A 23,051-nucleotide genomic window follows, 5' to 3' on the forward strand; every position below is an offset into this window, starting at 1 on the left:
ACAGTAAGAATCTGACAATGACCCTTCTTGCCTTTGATGGACCACGGGTTGGCTGCACATGCAAAACTTATTACAGGGCCAAAGTGGGTTGAAAGTGGAACAACTGTCCTAGCCTGTGCAAGTTACATGAATGCTATTATGTCAAGTGTAATTGTAATTTCTAGCTCTGCAATGCAAATTTACTCCAAATCCTTCACTGTCTGTGATGCAAACCACGCATTGACTGTAACAGTGGGTAAGGGCATTAGCATAACTAATTTGGTCTTAACAAGCAAACATTGATGTCTGCAGCCTTTCTAACTAGAATACCAGTTGTTGGTTTTCTTTAAAACAAAGTGATGCCTCTGTCATATCTGGAGTAGGAGAAAAGTTTCTATATTCTGTTCTTGAAATGCAATCAATCCTATAGATGCAAAACTATAGATGCCTCTATCATATCTGGACCTGTACCTACTGCAGGTGTTGATCCAATGCAGCCAAGGATTTGGACCGATTTACTTTTGTTTGTGGGCCTGAGGCTTACCAAACCCAACCATTCTTTCAGCCTTAATTCTTATTAAGTGCTAAGATCTTCTTTTTGTCCGAGGCTATTAGCCACTGTAGTGGTCTTTGACAAAAAAGCAAAAAGTCACTCCTCCAGAAACCAAAAACAAGCAAAAGGTAAAAGAAGGAAACAGATTGATTTTAAAGAAAACGAAAGGAAATGATTAAAGAAAGAAATCTCCAAATCACTAAAGCCATAAAGAGAGAACTGTCAGTCCTAATTGTCCAAAACCTGCCCCCATTTCAAAGCCCTGGTAGCTGGTTCATACCAAGATACAAAAGTTCACGAGCTACTGATGCAACAACACTGGATATGTGGACAGAATTATAGACCATAATTCTTGTGGATGAACTTGGGGTGATCCTGCACCTAGAGGATCAAAGGGATTCCCATCTGAGCATGGGTTTAGGCATGAATTCATTTCCAAGTACAAACCATAAAGTGAAAAAAGAAGCCAAAGTGGTCACAAGATTAAGGGCGGGTGCCTCTTTTGAAAAAAAAAAAAAAAACTAGCAGGAGAAAACAAAGTAAGAAACCCACGTCCCTATTTATAAGCTTCTAACTGTCCCAAACTGCTACAACTCTCTCCCCCCCCCTCCCATTAACATCCCATTCAGTTTCTTATCATCATCTCCATCTTCTTCTTCTTCTCTTGGCAACTGGATAACCTTAAAAAAAATCAAGCTATCCTCATCCAAACAAAAGAAAGAAAACCACTCCATAACAAACAGGAAAAACCCTGTTTGTCAGAAGTAGAAAAGGATGAAGTGGGGTAGGAAAAAAACCCCATCTTCTTCGCGCCCTTCTTTAATATCTCATGTTTTCCCCACTTCCTGGCTAACAAAGTTCAAGCACATGAGCATCAACCCAGGGCAAGAACATGCAAAAGCGAAGCAAAAAGGGAAATGGAATTCTGTTTCCGCAAGTCCATTGCCATTTGCTCGTGGTGAAGGAGGAGGTAGATTCTATGGTGGGGATGGCGATGCTTTTTGGAGACTTTCTTTTGGTGACGAGAGTGCTAGCACAGGTGCTTTGAGTTCATTTCATAATGATTTGGACAGTGAGCTCCAGGCTCCACTATCAAGTTGTCACAGCTGTAGATCAAACGCTACAAGGGTAAATAATAGAAAAGAAGACCAAATCAGGTTCAGCAACAAGGTTTCTGAAGCAAGGAAAATGAGAGGACTGGCAAGAGAAATTGAGATTTTGCCTGAAATGGATGCATGTATAAGTGATAAGGTAGCAGAAATCAGAACCCCAAGGTTGAGGGTTGAGAGAAAGGAGAAAATGAGGAAAACAGATCAAAGGGTTTTCGAAGCGCAGCAGTTCAAATTGGATGGAGAATCGTATGAAGCAGAGAGGGTATCAAGAAAAGAGACATCAAAGAATATTTCTGAAATGGAATCAGAAAGAACGATTGGGAGGATAGAGAGAGAGGACGGTAAGTTGACAGCTTCTCATTCAAAAAAAGATTTCTCCGTGTCTTCCATTAATGTGAGCGATTCTCATCTAAGAAAGACTAAAAAAGACTTTGTATTTGCTGCTCAGAAAGAAAGTGATGGATTTTCTGCTGAAAATTTGGGTTCTGAGTGGCAAACGTTGAAAGACATGAAGATTGAAGAGCTCAAGACAAAGAGGGAGAGACAGAGAAAATCTCTGTACATAAACAGAGAATTGCAGAGGAAAAAGAAAAGTAAAGTCAGGGCTATTTCTCCTAGAACAGCTTCAAAAGTCGAAATCTGCAGAATAAAAGCACTTGAAGACATGAAGAAAGCCAAGATGAAAAAGAAGAAAAAGGCTAGGGAGAAAAAAATGGAGGGATTCACTGGCCTAGAGAATTTCGCTGTGGTGAAAACCTCGTTTGATCCACAGAAGGACTTCAGAGATTCAATGATTGAAATGATTGAGGAGAAGAGAATTAGCCGGTCAGAAGAGCTCGAAGAACTCTTGGCGTGCTATCTGACATTGAACGCTGACGAGTATCATGATCTTATTGTCAAGGTATTCCGGCAGGTATGGTTTGATCTGAACGAGGCCTGCTTTGATACTGAACTAGAGAATGAACAAGGTTACGATGAATAACCGCATTATTCAGTAAATTATAGCAAGAAACTTGTAAATTTCCTGTAAATTGCTAAGATATTACTGTTATAATATGATGATGCCTCTAATTAATTATCATTCCATGAAAAATTATCATCATAACTTCAATGCAGTAACAATTTCAAGAATTAGTGCTATTAAAGTTTGTGTACAGATGTCCACCATAATCGAGGGGACGCACTGATGAGGAAAGGAGAGAATTGATGAGTTATAAACAGTACACAGCTAATTGCTTGCAACACGTATTGATGCTTAAGCATTCCCATCACCTATCATGCTACGAATATTTAAAGAGTGAGAGAAACCCTATCCTCTCACAAGTACCAAGGATTGCCGTGCAATGTCAACAACTTACATTCAACATCTATGAGCGGGAAGGCAGCAAAGTGACAAATCCATATATAGTTCGGTTTACATTATCTAAATGGATCCTTAACCCGTGTTAGGTTGCGGATCCAGTTAATTTTTATTAAATATATATAAAAAGATATTTAGATATTATTAATTGTTTTTTAGTAAAAAAAATTAAACTAAATAGGGATTGACCTAATTGACTTTAAAAGTTTAAAAACAACCCAGATGACTTGTAAAAACATAATAAAAAAACATATGACTCGATTCATGAAATTAAAATAATCTAATAGAAAAAAAAATAGCATGCTTTTAACTCGGGTTAATCTACTAAATCCACGATTTTGATTATAAGATAGAGATAACCCTATAAAAAGAAAATTAAAACAAATTGTGAGACTCAACTCTTAATCGACCCTATTAGATCTAATGTTGTATTATAAAGTTTGTAAAAAATTTAATTAAAAAATGATACAAAAAATATGTAAAGTTAACATGGGTTAACTCATTAAGCACTATTCACGGGGTATAAAGATGAGATAACCTAATAAAAAGCAAACCAAAACAAATCATAAAATCTAATTATCAATAAAACACAATATTAAATGATGATATTGAAAAAAAAATCAATTAAAAAAAACTGAGTCAACTGAGTTAACTCGTTAAACTCACTACCCGGGTCATAAGATAGGGACAACCTAATAAAAAAAATCAAGTATTGAAAGATTTATGATCCAAGTCATAAGACTAAAATAACCTTTTAGAAAAAAAAAAATACAACCCAATTTAATGAGGGTTAAAATGTTAAAACCCATGACCCTAATAAAAACCAAAATATCCCCATAGAAAAAAAAATCAAAACATATCATGAAGCTCAATTCTCAATTTATCTAATGTTAAATGATGAAATTGAAAAAAAATCAATTAAAAAAAGATATAAAAACAACCCAAGTTAACTTGGGTTAACCCATTAATCACCATTCTCGGATTATAAGGCCAGAATAACCTAATAGAAAACAAATAAAACATATCATGAAATCTAATTCTCAATTAACTTAATATTAAATGATGAAAGTGGGAAGAAAAAGTTAATAGGAAAAAGGAAAAAAAATGAGTCAACCAGGTTAACCCGTAATCCGTGTAATGAGAGTGAGATAACCCAATAAAGAAAACAAATCTAATATTAAAAGATGAAGTTTAAAAAAAAAACATTAATAGAAAAAATATATAAAAAACTATTATAATGAATAGTGTTTTGTGAGGAGGGGTACAACAAAACCCCCTCATCATATAGTTTTTCTTGTTAATTAATGTGTCTCTTATAATGTCGATGCTCTTAGAAAAAAAATATACACATATGACATTTTAAAAAACATTTTTAAATGCAACGTAATGCAATTGAATTAATAGTCACACATCCTTTCTTTTCTAGATGATGATCAACTTATATTATAATACAAGTAGCTTCAACTTCAATATTTAGATTCTTCCAACATTCTATGTGCCTTTATAATATCTCATAATCTTTGCATAGATGCTAACTTGTTTAAGAGTTTAACATAATCAATATAATTTTGAGAGCGTCATTACAATTCTTGGTCGATTCTACCTACTAAGGTTTTGCAGACACCTAAAAAAGACTTCTAAACAAATAAAGCTTCTTTTCCTCACACTTCTACTTTTTCTACAAGCTACTCAACTTGTATATAAGCCTATAGACATCAAATCCCATATACTAATATACTTTCTCAAAAGAAATTTTAAAGACATTGATAGCCTTCTCAATCTTTTAAGCAAAAGTAGCAAGTAAACTAATGGGTTTATTTTAAATCATGTATCCAAATGAGAAAATAAACATTCATGTGCTTAGCCCATAAATAAAAGCCTAAAGTTATCATATTTTAAGGTTAAAGTTTATTTGTAAATGCTTTTATTCTCTACCTTTTGGTAGCTATAGAGAACAGATAATTGGTGAGTTTTGAATTACTTTGGGATCTTGGATGAGAGAAAAATTTTATGTGACACATTGTAGTCTTATACTTTTTCATAATAAATTTCCTTTATTGTCTTGCTCGTAGGATAGGTCTAAGTTTCTAAATCATATAAATTTTGTGTTTTCTCTTGTGTGATTTATTGTGCTTATTCTTTTATGTTTCTCTACTTTTCAATTAGTTTGAGATTATAAGATTGTTTTCATAACAAACTAGTATTAGAGCTTGCCTGGTTATCAATTGGCTTTTACAATGGTGATAAAAGTAATGTCGATAATCAAATTTGATGTAGAAAAATTTAATGGTTGGAAAAACTTCAATTCGTCAAATCCACGACTTTGGTTATGAAACTAAAATAATCATATAAAAAGCAAATCAAAACAAATTATAAAGTTCAATTCTCAATCATTCTCATCAACATTGTTGAACCCAATGTTGAATGATGAAATTTATAAAAATTAAAATTGAGAAAATGACATAAAAATGAGTCAAGTCAACTCGGGTTAACCTGTTAAGCACAATTCTCGGTTTATGAGACCGAGATAACTTAATAAAAAGCAAACCAAAGTAAATCATGAAGCCTAATTCTTAATCAAACATAATATTAATTGATGAATCTAGGAAAAAATAATTAAAAAGGAAAAAAAAAAACAAGTCAATTAGGTTAACTCACTAAACCTACGACTCAGGTAATAAGACATGAACAATCCAATAAAATACAAATCCAATGTTAAAGAACTAGTGATCCAAGTCATGGGAACAAGATAACCTTTTAGAAAAAAAATAAAAAATTAAATTGATTTAACCGGGGTTAAAATGACAAAACTCGCGAACTTGATCATGAGATCAAGATATCTCATAGAAAACAAATCAAAACTTATTATGAATCTCAGTTTCCAACTAAATTAATGTTAAATGATGAAATAAAAAAAATTAAAAAAAAGACATAAAAAACAATCTGAGTCAACTCGGGTTAACCCGTTAAGCATTATTCTCGGATTATGCGGCCGGAATAACCTAATAGAAAGCAAACAAAGCAAATCATGAAAACTATTTTTTAATCAACACAATATTAAAAGATAAAATTAAAAAAAAAAAACTCGAGATAATCAGATTAATTCGCGATCCATGTTATGAAAATAAGATAATCTAATAAAAAATAAATATAGTATTAAATAATGAAACTATATTTAAAAAAAAAAAACATTGATTAAAAATGAAATAAAAAAAATACTGCTATTTTTGGTTTTTTGTTAATTTATTCATAAGATCATCTAGATAAATCAACATGATAAGATGATGTGTCCTTGTAAGGAGGATGCCGTTTACGTAGCATACTCTAAAACTGGCTAGAAAAGAAGATGCTCTATCTTTAACAACAGATTTGATCATCCTACTGCAGAGGACAAAGGCTTGACATGTAAAAAGGTAAAATCATAGGCTATGCCTATAAATATCAAAGCATCCTTCCTATTTTGTTCTTGCTGGCTAGTATTTGCGCAGTGCTAGCTAGTACAGCTACAGCTATTCTAAACGCCAGCCTGCCATTTCAAAGCCGCATTTGAATGATCCTCAGTATAATTTGGATAAGAATTAAGATACAGGATGCCTACATGCACAATTTGGACCGTTGTGAAGCAAAGGAAAATGCTCGTGAAGAGGAGTTCAAAGCTCCACCTTGCAGCAAGATTTGTTGCCTTCTGAGCAACCAAGTTTTCGATCATTTTTATCCCCAGAAGGCAGAAGGCCATGGACTGATTCCCCAGGAAACTCTAGCAGAACAACTCCGTTTTAAAGCTAGCAATGTTAAGATTCAAGGGCATTTAGATAAACTAGGAAGAGAAAAAACAGTAAAACCGAAACTCGAGAGGAAAAGAGCGCCAAAGAAGAGGTCTCTGGATGAGCTTTGGTTCCATCTACTACAAAACAATAATGGTTTTGGCATGCATAACCAGTCTTGCTCGAACAAGGAATGGTATGTAAGCATGTTTTTGCACGACATGCTTTCACCTTTCAGACAAAATAAGTCCTTGGAGCAAACAAAAAAATATTCACTGATATTCACATTCTTAGAACACTTGGAGCATAGAGATGGACCATCCTTTTTTCTGTTTTCCACTCTTCACTGGAGAGATATAGATGAAATTGGGAAAACCACACTACCACCATTGTCTTGATGGAGGGGAAAAGATATCTGTCAATTGTCTGTATTGGAATCTTATCTAACTATATTCTCAGTGATAAGCATCAAGACCAGATACAGAGCTTCTGGAATAAATAAAGCACCTAATAGAACATTGCAATTAATTTTCCAATTTCTGCAGGTGCAGTTATAAAGTGCTGAAATTTCACAGGCACTTTGTAAGAGTTTCAAAGAGTGCAAACGAGCTTATTTGCTGCCAAACAAAACATAACATGCTTTCCAAACACACTGAACAGCATACTTATATGACAGACTCCATTCAAAAACTTCATGATGTCAAAATTTGACTAAATGAAGGCAATAACTACAGAAACCAGAGGAAAAAAAGGATGGGACACTAAGATAGTTAAACAGAAACTGAAGATACAGAAAGGTTACAAAGGAATTTTCATTGCTAAGACTGATAGACAGTGTTTAATAACTGTATGGTTACTACTGTATAACAAAAGAGGCAAAGCTACACAGGAGTCTGCGACTCTGTAACCATGCAAGCTATAATACAACTTAATATTGACAAGGGAAACGTGATATGAAATAAGAGATCACAATGAGGTCAAAATATAGAATATAAAATATAATGCAACCTCATTGAACCAGTCATTCCTAATTTATTACATGTGTATCTCTGAGGCATCAGAAGTTGAGAGAATTATCAACCAAAGTCAAGTTCTTTCAGCAGGAGTAAGATGCCCCATCTGCTCTGTAAGATTATTTACATTCCTCATATCCCACCAAAATTTTCTGGGATCACCAGGTTTTATTTCATTTTTTCTACCATCAGAATCCTTTCTTTCAGATTGAACTTCCTGTGTGTCAGTTGAACCAGGATTCTCAGTTAAAAACTGTTCCCAGAATACATCGTTGACTCCAGTTGCCACAGCGGGAGCAGTCCCAGCAGGTTGTTCCTTCGGTGAAACAGGCTCTGGCACGACAGCTATAGAAGGTTCAGAATTCATGTCAATACCAGGTGTTTTAGGGCGAAAATCAAAAATGAGTTGTGCACAAGATATAGCTGGACTCTCTGCACCACTTGTAGACTCATCCATCTCTATCGTTTTAGTGTTATGACTGTGGGTTTGAACAACATCATTTACCATATTCTCCCAGAATGTCAGGGATGATTCCAACTGCTCAAACTGCTCCATGTTTAACAGGGCAAAAGAATTACCATCTGCATTTTCTCTAGACAGAGCTTGGGAAGTCACCGTCTGATTATCCTCATTACTACTGGCTTCACCGTGTAGACAACCAATTCTCGGCAGCCTTCTCTTTCTATCATGGCCTTCCAACTGCGGCATTAGATTTAAGGCAAGACCTGGCTTAGGCAACACTCGGGTCACAAAAGATAACATAGTTTGTTGTCTTCGTTCCATTTGTTGCAACTTCTCTTTCAAACCCTCAATTTGCATCTCAAATCCTTTCCGCTCTTGTTCCTGAATTTGTAACTCCAAAATAAGTGCTTCTTTATCACGTTTAAGCCTCTCTATATCATCCTTCATACTCTGTCTTTCTGAATCAGTCAGCAGATTAGAGCCTTGTCCTTGAAGATTCTGCAACGAATGGCTATGAACTGGCTTCCGTCTATGGATGTTCTTCATTAGAAATGGCTGACCTCTTACAAAATCTTCATTAGCAAATTCCCATTGCTCGGGATCAATTTTCCTAAAACCCTATTAAATATCAAGACAGTTCAATTCAACCTAAAAATACAAAAGGAGGAAGAACAGAAACAGACACACACAAACACAACCACACATCAAACATGTATAAGCATGTAATAACAAGAGAAACAAAAAAGAAGCCAGCTGATTATAAAGGAAATGGCTTACATAAGTATTGAGCTGTCTGATGAAGCTAGAGAAGTTACTATGCTTAAAAAATCTGGGCAGCAAAACCCTGGCAAACTCCGGTGGATCCCATACGGTAAAACTCTTATTGCTCTGACTCCAAGAAACAATTGAATCCGTCGAAGGATCATCCACCATCTCATACGTCTTTGCAAGAAAAGGCGGCAGCGAGTTCGGACTGCCCTGTGATTCATCCATCCTAAGATAAAACCTTAATCTTTAACCCAGTCACACCATCAACAACCTCAAATCCAACAAAAAGAAAAAATGTTTTTTTCTAAACCTTTCCAATTCCAATCCAACAAGCCTTGAATTCCCATAAAACTCAATTCATCCTCCTTCGAAAAAGAAAAACTTATCAATTTCAACCAAAACAAGAAGAACCCATTATTATTATGGTTCCAAAGAATCAATCAAACAGACCAAAAAACCTCCCTCTAAACCCCAAAACCATCTAATCCTCAATTAACGGAAAGAAAGAAAGAGAAAATTTAAGCAGATCTCAAAATTCAGATAGAAGTTGAAACCCTTTAAGTATTTGTTGTTGCTATTAAAAACAAACAAAACTGAAGTGGACCCACATGACGAATTAAATCCCACAACACAAGAAGAATAAAACCCCAGAAACGTATGACAGTTTTTGGGTCTCTATTCTTGTAATTATTTTTATAGCAAAAGCAACAGCAGCCACTTGTTCATTTCTATTCTGTTATTTTTAGCTACAAAATCAATTTATATACTGCTGCTGCTATTATAACATGACCATACTTTTTAAATACTATCAATAAATTAATTAAACAATTAACTTGGAGCCTAAGCAACAATTAATTTTATTTTTTATTTTCAGTAACTTCAGCAATTTCAGGAAAACAATGAATAAATAAATTCTTTATTTTAATGGCCAAGAAGCTGCAGGGAAGGTAGAGGTGAGTTGTCATTTAATGTAAAAAACGATGCGTTTCTTTCTCGTTAAGTTTTTTTTTCCTTCTCATTCCCACTCAAATCGGGTAGAGATGTTCTTATTTTGAGTTTTCTTTTCTTTTTTTTTTGGTATACATTTATTTATTTATTTCTTGTTTAGTTATAAGACTACACCTTTGTGTGTCCAAAACTATTTAAATTTTGAAAAGTAATCTATATCGTAATTTTTTCAAACACTACTTTAATATTACACTTTTTATAAAATTAAGTAGGAAAACTATTGAGTATAAAAATCTTATAGACTTCAATAGTTTTGATTTCTTTTTTGTTGAAAAGTATAGGAATGAGGTTTTGTATGATGTAGTTCATATACATTCTGCTCATATATTGTTAGGGTTCCTTATAATTTGATAAAAATGTCAAGTATAATGAATTTAAGGACAAATATTCTATTGAAAAGGATAAAAAACTTACATACTTGTACCTTTGTCACCTAGACTGGTTTTTAAGGACCAATTAAAATTGAAAAATAAAAAAGAAGAAGAAGATAAAAGTATAGAACATCTATGTGAGGATGTGAGGAAGAGTGAAAATAATAGGAGCATTAAAAGAGAAAATACAATTAAGATAAAGAAAAATAAGGTTTCATCCAAAAAAGAAAAGCAAAAAAAGGGAAAGAAGAAAGAAAATGATAAAAAAAAATAGTGTCCAAAAATAAAGAAACAAGTTAGGTTTTTATGTGAAAATGAATGAGATTAAGAGTGTTCGTTTTTCTTACAAGTGTATAAGAAGATATATTTTAATACTAATGAATTTTATTATTATTTTCATAGTGTTTGTTTTTATTTATTATAGGGTTATAAAAATATTTTCCCTAATGAGGTTCATAATGAGCATGTTATGTGGGTAGAGTTCATGGAAACATAACTATATGTAATACAATACAAGCAATGTAAGGAAAACATAGTGGTTGCGTACTATCATAAATATATATACTTATTTCAACTTTAAATGCTAAATTATTACGTTTTGAGTATATAAAATATTCATAAAATAATGATGATGATTTCAACAAGGTTTATAAGGCATGTGAGGATTCAACATTTGACAAATTTTATAAGTTTGATAGTTATTTGTTTAAAGAAAAATGATTATAGATACTTAATTATTCTATGAGTGAATTGCTTGTTCGTAAAGCTTATAATGGCTACTTAATGGGATACTTTGAGGTTGGTAAGACTTTAGATGTTTTGCATTAGTACTTTTATTAGCTCAAGCTGAAAAAGGATATACAAAGAATTTGTGATAAATACAAAATAGATAAACAAACTAAGTCTAAAGTTCGAGCTTATGGCTTATATACTTCTTTACTAGTACCTAAAGAACCTTGAGTTAATATATCTATGAATTTTTTTTAGGTTTACCTTGGTCAAAAGTGGTATGGATTCTATATTTATAGTTGTAGATAGATTTTTTAAGATGATGTATTTCATATCATAGCATAAAACTGATGAATCAACTAAAAAGAGAAGGCTACATTTATTTTACTAATATCATGTTTAAGAATTAATTCAATCCAAAAACTTAAAATATTAGGTGAGGCTTCAAGATATAATTTATATTATTGTCTAACGTACCTCCTAAAATAAAAGTTTTTTGGACTTAAAATTTGCACAAGTCCACACTATCTTGTGCTATTAATTTAAAGAGAGTTATAAGGTTTAAATGTGTAATGATTTGATCATCAAAATTCTAATTTCATGTCAAATAATCAATTCATCCCAAAAACTTAAGTTATTAGATAACAACGTAAAATATGATTTACATTATTCTTTAATAAATTACACCATATGGCCATCAAAAGAAAAAGGAAGAAATTAAAACCAACAAAAAAATAATAAAGAAAAAAAAAAAACTAATAAACTTTAAAAAATACAACAAAAGTTTACATAAACTTTAGAAGTTGAAACAGGAGAAGAAGAAAATCTCTAAAAGAAAAATACAGAAATTAAAAGGAAAGGTAAAAGAGGCTAGAATACCAAAATCCCAACAACACTTGCGTGTAAAATCCAAGCTCGAATACCCCCAAAACAAATAGAGATAGAAGACAAAAAAAAAAAAAAAAAAAAAACCTAGAATAGACTTTAGTCACTTTACTGTTAGTAAAGGCCAACACTTTTTTTTTTCTTTTTTCTTTTTTAATATCAAACATATCATTTGTAAATAAATAATAAGGTCTATTGTTATATTTTAAAAACACTTTTAAAATAATTTAAATTTTTTTTATTTTTTTCTTTACTTTAAATTAATATTTTTTGTGTTTTTAAATCATTTTGATACGCTGATATTAAAAATAATTATTTTAAAAAAATATATTATTTTAATGTACATTTTTAAATAAAAATTTTTTAAAAATAATTGCAGTCACACTCTTAAACATGTAAGTTTTAATTAAGTTTTGATTAAAAAAAATTACTATATTTTTAAAAATACAACCATGATTACCCTACATTATGTGCGCTTCTAATCACAATTTCGGATAAATAACTAAAGATATAATTTTTTATTATAAAAGATAGATATTTTTGTTAATCAATAAAAAACAAAAAATGTTTCCGATTTTATAATCAAAGTATATATAAATTACATGCATTCGAAGTAACCAAAGGATGTAGTCAAAATATAATAACGCCATCAAACACATGATAGGAAATATCATAATAGTGGAAATATTATGATATTATAATCAAATAAACTGAGGTATAAAATAAAACTATGATGGCTACGTTCTTGGAATAAATTAAAAGCATGAACTGTACACGATGGTGTCACTTTGATTTTTATTTTGTCAAGGAAATCACGAGTCTCGTCGAGTTTAGACAAGGATTTATTTTTATTTCTTATTTTTGTTTTTATTTTATGTTTTTGTCTGTGTGTTTTATGTGAGTGACGTGTGTGCTTTGGTGGGTGGTTAATAAGCAACGGTCAAGCAATTTATTTATTTATTTATTTTTTTTTTTTTTTGGGGGGGGGGGGAGGAATCAATGTATTAGTAAGGACTTGAATGATTAACTTTTCTCTTTAAGTGCTGAAAATGACAACTTTTTTGTTATTATAAAAATCAAATATTTTAAGAAAATAAATGTGTAAAGCATATCCTAGCTGTTTGCCGTACGTGGTCATTAACTTTGTTAACCACCCGGCTCTCATATTTACTACTATTATGCCCTTCAAGGATTATAATATTTGTAATGTGTGGTGATTAGTTTTTATTAAACTATATTTTTAGTCAATTAGTGATGGTTTGCTATATAAGTTATGCCATGCTAAGGTTAAGTCCACGCTACCATTAATTTTGGGTTTATACCTTAATCCTGCCCAAAATTTACAACCATACTTGCTTTAAGAAATTCGTGGATTCATTATCATTGTTATGAAACCTGTCAACCTAATGAGTTGATTTAAGACTTAAATTACTTAGGGTTTTGACAGGGTTTCAAACAGGTAAAACTTAAGTTTACGATTGACCTAGTCAAACATAAATGATCCATAGAGCCAACCTAAAACCTGAGTAACCTAGGATAACTAAGATGAGACTATATATATATATATATATATTATATATATATATATATATATATATATATATATAAAATAAACCCAAAAATATATTGATCAATTTGTAAATACTTAGCCTTATTTTTTATATATATAGTTTATGTTCACATAAATTATTTCTTAACTTTTCGACTTGAGATAACTATATATATAATCTGCATCCATATAAAATGTTTATTAACTTTCTCATGTGAAATACCTATATATAGCATACATCAATATAAATTATTTTCTTAACTTTTTCATATGGGATATTAAAATCTCAAATGTTTTTTAAAAATATTTTCGAGTTGACCTGGGACTTTGACCCCTTAGTCAGATCAACCTCCAAGTTGAGTTTACTAATTATGCTCATAACAATTAAATAAATGAAAACTTATCAAAGCACAGTAAATATATTTGGTATGAGCTATTTGATATATGCTACCGAAAAGTTGTATATATATATTTTTTTTAAAAAAATTGAATATACATGTTATTTTAATGTGTTTTTTTACATAAAAATCTATAAGTACAAATAATTTTTTCTTATGCAAATATTTAATTAAATAAATTAATAACTATTTGTGTAAATAAACAAAAAAAATCATTAACAATAACTTAAAGAAAAATTAGAAAAGGCAAAAGATAGATGTAAATCAAGATACTTGACTCCACAACAAAGAATTTACCTGGTTGTGTTTACTGAAGTTTTTTATGTTAAAATCATTTTTTTTATTGAATCAAATTATAGTAAAAATAGACATATACCTAAAACTGATTTAATAAAATAAAAGGAAAAAAATATTATGCAAGACTAAACATATTAAAAATATTATCTAAAAGTAAGTATTTTTATTTTTTTTTAAAAAAATTCATTTTATATAAAAGAAAAAAATTATAGATGAATCAGAATAATATCTTCAAAAATTAAATACACACAAAACACTTTTTTTTTTTTTATAAAATCTTGTATTGAAAAAAAAGGTTTCCAAAACTTTGTGATCTAAATCATAAGACCAAGATAAATCAGTAGAAAATAAATTGAAGATAACTACAAAACCAATCCTTTTAAAAACAAATAATGTAGAATAATGAAATCAGAAAAGAAAATAGATGAAAAAGAAAGATATCGACTGCATTAACTTTTTAAACCCGTGACTCAGTTCATTATCGAAAGTACCATAAATAGAAAAAAATTAAAACCCTATCTCTAACAAATCAAATGTTAAAGAATGAAATCGAGAAAATAATCAAATTAATATGTTAAAGGATCTAAAAAAAAAAAAAATTGTAATTAAAAGAATAAGGTTGAATATCAAAATAAATGTTATAAGAAATATGAATTTAGTTTAATTTTAATAAAATTATATGTTATGTGAATTACTATGTTTAATTGTGAATTGTAAAATTTTTTTTATTAACGTGAATTTTCGGGTCAACTTATGCGCACCTCAACTAATCCCATGGGCTCTAAAATTAATGACGATTTAAGCCTTTAATAACTATTACATTAACAACTATAGGACTCGAATCTAAAAATTATAAGAGGAGGAAACTTATTCATCATAAGCTCTTACTACTACTATGTTAGTAATTAGGTAATTGTGAATTATAAATTGTGTTTATGAGTTGTGAAATTGCGTTGTGGGGGCTTTAGTTGGAATGTGAATTGTTGTGACATGAGAAGCTGATTTGGTTTCTTTTGGGGTAGAGAGCTAGAGAGGTTGAAAAAAATTGCCCTAGATACATTTTTTTGGAATACAATTTGAGAGTTACATACGCTAATTATAACATGCAAGTTCGCTATTCAATATAAATAACAATATCTAAATAGTGTGGGGGAGTTCCCCCACACACAAAACACTGATTACAATAGTAATCCACAATGCTTTCCTTTTTCTTTTTTTTTACTTTTCCCTCTTTTTCGTTTTTTTTTTTCAAATTTACTTTTTTTTCAGTTGATTTTACCTTTAAAATATTGACATGGTTAAAATTTTTGCTTTGTATTTTTTTTTTAAATAATGTGGATTGCTGCGATGTTTTTTTCACATAATTTTTCTATTTTATTTCTTTATTTTTTAAAATTATATTTGTCGATTTTTTTTAATATTGAACTGATTGAGAGTTTAATTTTGTATTTTTTTTCTTTAAAACATTGTTGATTACTACAATATTTCTCCGCATGGTTTTTTTTTATGATTTTCTCTGAAATTATCGTTTTTTATTTTTTTTAATATGGAGCTGGTAAAAATTACAGTTATAATATGCACTGTAACTTTCCTCGAAAATTACTGTTGATATTTTTGTTATGTTTTTCCCTAAAATTATCTTTGTCAATTTTATTTTTAAATATTAAACTGGCAATTACAAGTAAATACAAGTTTTTCCTCACAAAAAACTATGGATTGATACAGTTTTTCCTCACATGGTTTTTTTTCCTGTTTAATATTTTTTCCAAAATTATCTTCATCGATTTATTTTTTTAATATTGAATTGGTTAGAATTTAACTTTGTAATAAAGCTTAATCATGTGGGGAAAGCATTGTAATAAAATATTGTGGATTGCTGAAATGGTTTTTTGTTATATTTTTTTTTTCAACCTTTTCAACAATTATAAGTCATTACAAATAAGGTTAAATCATGTGGGGAATCAGCTTTCATTACAAAACACTGTGAATTGCTATAGTATTTCCAACATGTATTTTTTTTAAAATTATTTCTGTCATTTTTTTTTAAAATATTGAGCTGATTAAGAATTTAACTTAATTTTTTTTCTTTAAAACATTGCAAAATTATCTTTGTCGATTTTTTTTTAATATTAAGTTGGTTAAAAATTGCTAAATATATGCGTTGTAGTTTTTCTCACGTGGATTACTATAATATTTCTCTAAATGCTATAATTTTCCTCACAGAACACGCTACAACGTTTTTTCTCATGGGTTTTTTCCTCCCAAAATTATCTTTGTTGGTTTTTTTTTTTCATATTAAGTTGGTAAAGAATTTACCTTTGTAATTTTTTTTTTCTTTTTATTAACTAAAAAAAGCTAAAATGTAGCGATGTATCTGATTGCTACAAATCATTTTGTTTAGTCTCTAAATTTTTGATTACCATTTGCGCTGGTTTACAGTTATAATACTATCAAGTACATTTATTTTATAAGCCCGCAGCAATGCGCGGGCATGTCATCTCGTGTGTGTGTGTGTGTAATGTTACATGAACTGTGTTATTTCTATATATAAAAAAGTTAAACTGTGGTAAGGTAAAAAAAGAAAAGAAATCAACTTTGGAAGGTGGCGCATACCAGTTTGCCCCACAGAGCGCCAACCATCCGAAAGAAAGATAAATACACAGGGGCTGTCTAATCATTCAAGAGGCTCACTTGTCACGCAAAAAAGCCAACAGGAGGCGGCGCTGGTAGCACAGTCACGTGAAGGCAAGGTTTTGCAACAGAAGAATGGAAGAGGGTGATGGGATTAAACATCTCATCTCATGGCATATAAGGAAGGAAGGAAGAAAGACGGAGAACAAATTATAAGATAATGTGGTGATGATCGTCGTAGCTATCCATTAAAAAAGAAGGATTTACGCCCACCCATTGCGAGCACTGACAAAAGTGACACCGCTCGATCCCACAAAAGCGCAGGCAGGGTCAGACGATCAATTCAAGTCAGAAGAATGCAGCACCGCACGCCGGCGAGCATCGAGTTCCCGCCGCAAACGTGCCTGCCTGCTCCTCTTGATCAGGTGGTTAGCCTGCCTGGCCCCTTCATTTCCGCGTTATCTGATTGGATGATTTCGTAGCACTGGTGTCTCTAGCTAGGTTCTTCTTGCCATTTCTTGATACTCTTGTAAATGAGAAGGGATGGTGGTATTAATCGGGTGTTTCATCTTTAATTTTATTTAATATTTTTTTATTTAAATATATGTTGGTAATTCAGTTTGATATATCTATTAGAAGATGACACATGAATAAAAAGGGAATTCCATTGAAAATTTCTAGAAAGACAAGACAATCAGAAATTAAAATTAGAACCTGTATTGTTATTTAGAATCATGAAAAAATTAAACATTAATTTTAATATCATATTAAACCTTTTTATTTTTGTAAAGCATTTAAATAAAAAAATTAAACAATAAATAATATAAAAACCCATAAAGAGTAAATTAAGACACATTATCAAGTTCAATTCTAAATTAATGCAATGTGAATGACAAAAAAAAAATTTGATGATCAAAGCAAAAAAAACAATTAAATAACAAGAAAAATAAAAATTATTGTTTAAATCCACAATGAACTTTGTTTGGTGCACAATAATTTTTTCCTTCTCTTTTAAATTTTTGTTAATAGTTGAGGTTCCGTATTGAGAATTTTAAATACATTTATCTATATTTATTTTCTTTTTCCAACTTTCTTTTAAAATTTCATATTTACTTTTTTATTTTTCACAATTTTCATGAGGTTGTATATTTTATCATATCTCATAAGATAACATATAATATTAGACGTATTGATGTCTAATAAATGAATGAACAATAAAAAATCAGATAAAGAATAAAAATAAAAATAAAAATAAAAATATATATTAATTCAAATAGATAAAACTAGTTTGTACCACGTGGGAGGGTACTTTTAATTAAATATAAAATGAATAAAATTCAATGTATATTCACAGGAATCTTAATAATTTAAATAAAATAGTGAAAAAAATTATATCTAGAGGCAAAACTCCCATTTCCTAATGAACTTAATTTTTTCGTGAAAACTTATTTTTCTTATTAGTAGCATGTTATTTTTAAAGAAAAGCTCATCATAAAACAAAAGGCAAGTTTTTTTAAAAAAAATGTTTTCATAGATTTTATGTGTTGATATGCAAAAAAATCAAAGAATAATAATTCGTGAAAATGATATAAAAATTAACAATAAAAAGAATATTTAATTCTCATTGAATGTTAATGTGCATTTTTTACCATTTATTACATATTAGGCATATATATAATTGTAAAAAGATGATTGCAAATATAAGCATAAAAATAAAAGATATGATATTATTTAAAAAGTATGATATAATCGGATGTCTTGTTAAATTGCATTGAAATTATTAATATAAAAAAAGATTTATTTTAAATTAAAAAACATTTTATGGGCTGAGAATGTCAGGCCTGTGCAAAACATTTCTTAGGGCATAGTGAAACCCCGTTTTGATTGAGTATATTTTATAATTATAATTTTGCAAAACCTACTATAACGGAAAGAAAAAAAAGGCGTGTCCTCAGGCAAGTAGGTGGGCCGTTAGGCAATTATCCACGAATCCAAGTTCAAATTCAGGCATTCCTCGAACTCATTATCTGATTTGGCATTATTTGGACACGGACCGTATGGTCAAACTTCAAAACACAAACGGTCCCATAGTCTGTCCAAATATGCCGTGCCAAGATCATTAATCCAAACATCTATCACTTTACACTTTCCATTTTTATTTTCATTTAATAATAATAATGATAAAAAAAAAAAAAACATAACAAGACACCGCTCACTCCATTGGCTTCCCGTCCACACCTCGCCTCCAGTCACCACCACTGCCCTTTTTAAAAAGCCTAAACACGTGCTAACACCGTGATCCCGGAATAAAGTCTATACTGGCATCCCTGTAAATAACTCGACTTTACAAGGTTAAATCCACTCCCTCTCTCCATATTTAGCTCACCTTCCCCAACCCACCTCCCTCATTTAACCACTTCCCTCCTATAATTAACCAGAAAAACAAAGAGAGCCAAAAAGCCGCCAAATCCGTTTGTTTCTCGAGAAAATTCTAGCTATCAAAATACTCGATCCAATCAGCAGAGTGAATTTTTCATCTCTTCCTTCTTCTTTTTTCAGTTTTGTTGACAGAGAGTTAGACAGGTTAGTATTGATACAGGAATGACGTCGGGGACGAGAATGCCGACGTGGAAGGAGCGAGAGAACAATAAGAAAAGAGAAAGGAGAAGGAGAGCGATCGCAGCGAAGATCTATTCAGGACTTAGAATGTACGGGAATTATAAGCTACCAAAACACTGTGACAATAATGAAGTGCTTAAAGCTCTCTGTAAAGAAGCTGGTTGGACTGTTGAAGAGGATGGCACTACTTATCGAAAGGTACGCTGCACGAATATCAAATAACTATAGCAATGAGTTCATTTTTAACTGCTTTGTTTTTCGGGTAAGCTGCACACGCAAGAATTTTAGTTGCTAGTGGTGATAGCATGCGCTGGTAATTCAGAGAGATAGATCTGAATCTGAGATGAAATCTGTCTTGATCGTTGTTGGAGGTGTGAAATTGAAAATGAGTGTTTTTTATGAATGCTAACGTGCGCCAGGTGATCTTGGCGTATGATAAAGGGCGGTATACTGCATACTGATGGACGGTTAGGATTTTTAATTTGGTTGATGGAGTGTGAAGGCGCAAGAAAGTGTTTCGGTTTTGTGTTTTGTTGATGCACGGAGCCCGAGATCTTAAGATTCAGGCTCTGTTTTTCGTGCTTTGATTCTTACACGATCACGGTAACCAGTAACTCTCAGATGGGTACCCTGCCTGACAAAATATTAGTGTGATTCGGAGGGGTAGTCTGGTCATTTTCGAGAAAAATCCATCTCTTTTGCTTTGCTTTAAATGCAGCTGATTGTTTCTCTTTTTAATCGCTGTCCTGATTTTTTTTTTCTCACCTTTGCCTGCTTTGGAGATTCCTACTCTTTTCATTTTCTTCTGAAAAATAAGTGTTTTTTTTCTACCTCGAGATTCCCTCAATTATTTACCTTCTTTAATTAATTTATTTTGTTATAATTACTTCGACGATAACATGACTGAAGCAGATGCCGATAAAGTTGAAAAGTTGGTATAATAAGGTGATAACAAATCCTTGGATTCCATTTAATGCAATGGAGTATTGTTATTTCTTTTAATTTTTAAATATAATAATTTAAAAGTAACAAAGCGTGTGAGGAGGGGTGGATGTTTGATTAATGCCGTTGAATAGGAGCATGTTGGGGGTAGGGAAGATGGCGTGACGTGGGGTGCAGTTTATTGATCGATAGCGCTATTGTTTTGACATTAATTCCCTCTTTTGTCGCCCCCAAATTACCCTTCCCCCCCTACCCTGTTCTCTCTCTCTCTTTTGGGAGGTGAGGGAAGTTGCTGCCCCTGCACGGTAGCTTGTGTAGTGAGAGCTGTGTGATTTGATTTGTTCACGTGTAATTGTAATGGTGGATCTCGCAATTAAGATTGTTTAATATATTGGGCTAATCGAATTGCTGGTGATTTTATAATCTTTAGAAAAGAAAAATCACGTAATTGTGAGCTGCAACATGATCTGACCTCAGCATTTGGTTGGAGTCCACCTGTTCTGCTTTTATATAGTTTGTTGTAATTTGAATCATGTACTCTGCTTGATGATTTGTCACTTAGATTTAAAATTTTCAATTAAATAATTCATTAAGCTTGGCAAGTAAGGAGATGAACTGTACAGGCTGGTGGTCTGTGATAGTAGGTGCTCCCATAACTGGTGAAGGGGCTTGGTATTTTTTGAAAGAATCACATTTTATTTAGTTTTATTTTGTTGCTTTGAAGGTTGGGAAACCCTTACCATGCTTCAAATCCTTTGAATAACAAGTAATGAATTGGTCAATTTGATTGCTTTTAATGGATGAGGTATGAAATAGAGAGGGTCAGAGAGAGGAATTTGGGGGGCTCCATGAGGTGTTCAAGGTGTTATGTAGATGGGCTCATTGGAGCATATTGGAGCCATCGTAATTAGTGATCTTGAATGCACAAGTCCAAGGATTTAGGGAAGTTTTTGCCACTCAAATCCTTAAAAATTTTGATGATGACTATCGGTTGTAGAGTTGCTTAAACACTCGTGGACATTCAGGTGTTAAATGTATCCAACAGCTGAGTTATTTCCTAGTCAAATATGGTACTATTAATTCCATTACAACTACTCTCGCTTGCTAAGAATGAAAGTTTTCAACTTTCATATGGCATAATTCAAGGTGTTGTAATAGGAGAAACTTACAGCTACTTACATTTGTTTGGGTACCTAGATAGATATCCTTATCAAACCATCCTGAGATGTTGAAATATTTTTGTCTCAATTAACTGAATAATCTGTTTGCATATCTATAGGGATGCAAACCTGTGGAACGCATGGATATTATGGGAGGTTCTGCATCAGCTAGTCCGTGTTCATCATACCATCGAAGTCCATGTGCATCCTATAATCCAAGCCCTGCCTCATCTTCTTTTCCAAGTCCTGTTTCATCCCATTATGCTGCCAACGCTAATGGTAATGCTGATCCCAATTCCCTCATCCCATGGCTCAAAAACCTCTCCTCTGGCTCATCATCAGCCTCTCCCAAGCATCCTCACCATCTCTTCATTCACACTGGTTCCATAAGCGCTCCTGTTACCCCTCCATTGAGCTCCCCAACTGCACGAACCCCACGTACCAAGAATGACTGGGATGACGCAGCTGCTGGCCAATCTTGGATGGGACAGAACTACTCATTCATGCCGTCATCTATGCCCTCGTCTACCCCACCTAGTCCTGGCCGTCAGGTCCTACCAGATTCAGGTTGGCTAGCTGGTATCCAAATTCCCCAAAGTGGACCCTCATCACCAACATTTAGTCTTGTATCACGGAATCCATTTGGCTTTAGAGAGGAGGCTTTATCAGGTGCAGGATCACGAATGTGGACTCCTGGACAAAGTGGGACATGCTCTCCAGCAATTCCGGCAGGCATTGATCAGACAGCTGATGTGCCAATGTCGGACAGTATGGCAGCCGAGTTTGCATTTGGAAGCAATGCAGCAGGATTGGTGAAACCTTGGGAAGGAGAGAGGATCCATGAGGAATGTGTTTCTGATGATCTTGAGCTTACACTAGGAAGCTCAAATACCAGGTAAGTCGGAGTAGATATCTGGTTGAACGGATTTAACTACCACATGTTGATGTTTATTTTTTTATATATTTTTAATTCCAGTTTGATTTGGTAATTAGTTGTTTGGTTTAATGTTACAGATAGGGAGATCAATGGAAGAGGGGGTTGAATCCCTTGATCTCGCCATTTGGCATCTCGATTCCCATCAGGCTGTCATGTCAATAACTTTGTGTTGTGCATCTTTCGGTCGATAAAGCAGCTGAGTTAGAAGTACAGTGAGTAGGAGCGTCTGTTCATTTTTCTTTTCCTTATTCCTTTTTCCAACAAAAGAAAGAACTGAAAATTAAATTATAAATAGTTCATGGTAGTGACTTTTCCCCTTCAGTTGAATCCATTCTTCACCCTCATTTTCCTTTTGGAATTCTTTTTTGCTCTTTCTTTTCGAAAAAAAAGAGAGAAGTTCCCGTCATAGCCTTGATACTTGTTTGGTGTGAGTCCTGTTTTGTTATTGAAAGTGAAGTTATTTCAATTCTTTACTGATTAGCTCTGGAGTTTCGACCACCACTGGATCATCTT

General features: G+C 32.1%; 3 protein-coding genes across 4 annotated transcripts; 2 read left to right on the forward strand and 1 right to left on the reverse strand.

Moving 5' to 3' along the window:
* The first annotated feature begins 1,399 nt into the window (after positions 1-1,399).
* Positions 1,400-2,626, forward strand: LOC118030409 (uncharacterized). Its single transcript, XM_035034507.2, has one exon. The coding sequence runs from the start codon at positions 1,400-1,402 to the stop codon at positions 2,624-2,626; it is 1,227 nt and encodes a 408-aa protein (XP_034890398.2).
* A 4,930-nt stretch (positions 2,627-7,556) lies between these two features.
* On the reverse strand, positions 7,557-9,709 carry LOC118030320 (heat stress transcription factor A-4c). Its single transcript, XM_035034377.2, has 2 exons — positions 9,022-9,709; positions 7,557-8,862 (listed from the first exon to the last, which is right to left on the reverse strand). The coding sequence occupies exons 1-2, from the start codon at positions 9,235-9,237 to the stop codon at positions 7,855-7,857; spliced, it is 1,224 nt and encodes a 407-aa protein (XP_034890268.1). The 5' UTR covers positions 9,238-9,709; the 3' UTR covers positions 7,557-7,854.
* Positions 9,710-19,271: 9,562 nt separating this feature from the next.
* Positions 19,272-23,018, forward strand: LOC118030243 (BES1/BZR1 homolog protein 4). Of its 2 annotated transcripts, XM_035034271.2 has the most exons (3): positions 19,279-19,697; positions 21,721-22,496; positions 22,616-23,018. In XM_035034271.2, exons 1-3 carry the CDS (start codon positions 19,482-19,484, stop codon positions 22,617-22,619), a joined length of 996 nt encoding a protein of 331 aa, XP_034890162.1. In that variant the 5' UTR covers positions 19,279-19,481; the 3' UTR covers positions 22,620-23,018. The 2 variants fall into 2 exon arrangements, with proteins under 2 accessions (XP_034890161.1, XP_034890162.1); XM_035034270.2 differs by lacking the exon at positions 22,616-23,018 and having other exon boundaries at positions 19,272-19,697; positions 21,721-22,500.
* The last annotated feature ends 33 nt before the right edge of the window (positions 23,019-23,051 follow it).

The sequence above is a fragment of the Populus alba genome, chromosome 4 (assembly GCF_005239225.2).
Source record: "Populus alba chromosome 4, ASM523922v2, whole genome shotgun sequence".
Taxonomy (NCBI): Eukaryota; Viridiplantae; Streptophyta; class Magnoliopsida; order Malpighiales; family Salicaceae; genus Populus; species Populus alba.

What these genes read in the sequence shown, in the direction of transcription:
- LOC118030320 (XM_035034377.2), bottom strand. Translation starts at nt 9,237, where the DNA reads ATGGATGAATCACAGGGCAGTCCGAACTCGCTGCCGCCTTTTCTTGCA. An exon ending in TCAGACAGCTCAATACTTAT is followed by an intron (nt 8,863 to 9,021) that starts GTAAGCCATTTC and finishes GATATTTAATAG; the next exon opens with GGTTTTAGGAAAATTGATCC.
- LOC118030409 (XM_035034507.2), top strand. Translation starts at nt 1,400, where the DNA reads ATGAGCATCAACCCAGGGCAAGAACATGCAAAAGCGAAGCAAAAAGGG.
- LOC118030243 (XM_035034270.2), top strand. Translation starts at nt 19,482, where the DNA reads ATGACGTCGGGGACGAGAATGCCGACGTGGAAGGAGCGAGAGAACAAT. An exon ending in ATGGCACTACTTATCGAAAG is followed by an intron (nt 19,698 to 21,720) that starts GTACGCTGCACG and finishes GCATATCTATAG; the next exon opens with GGATGCAAACCTGTGGAACG.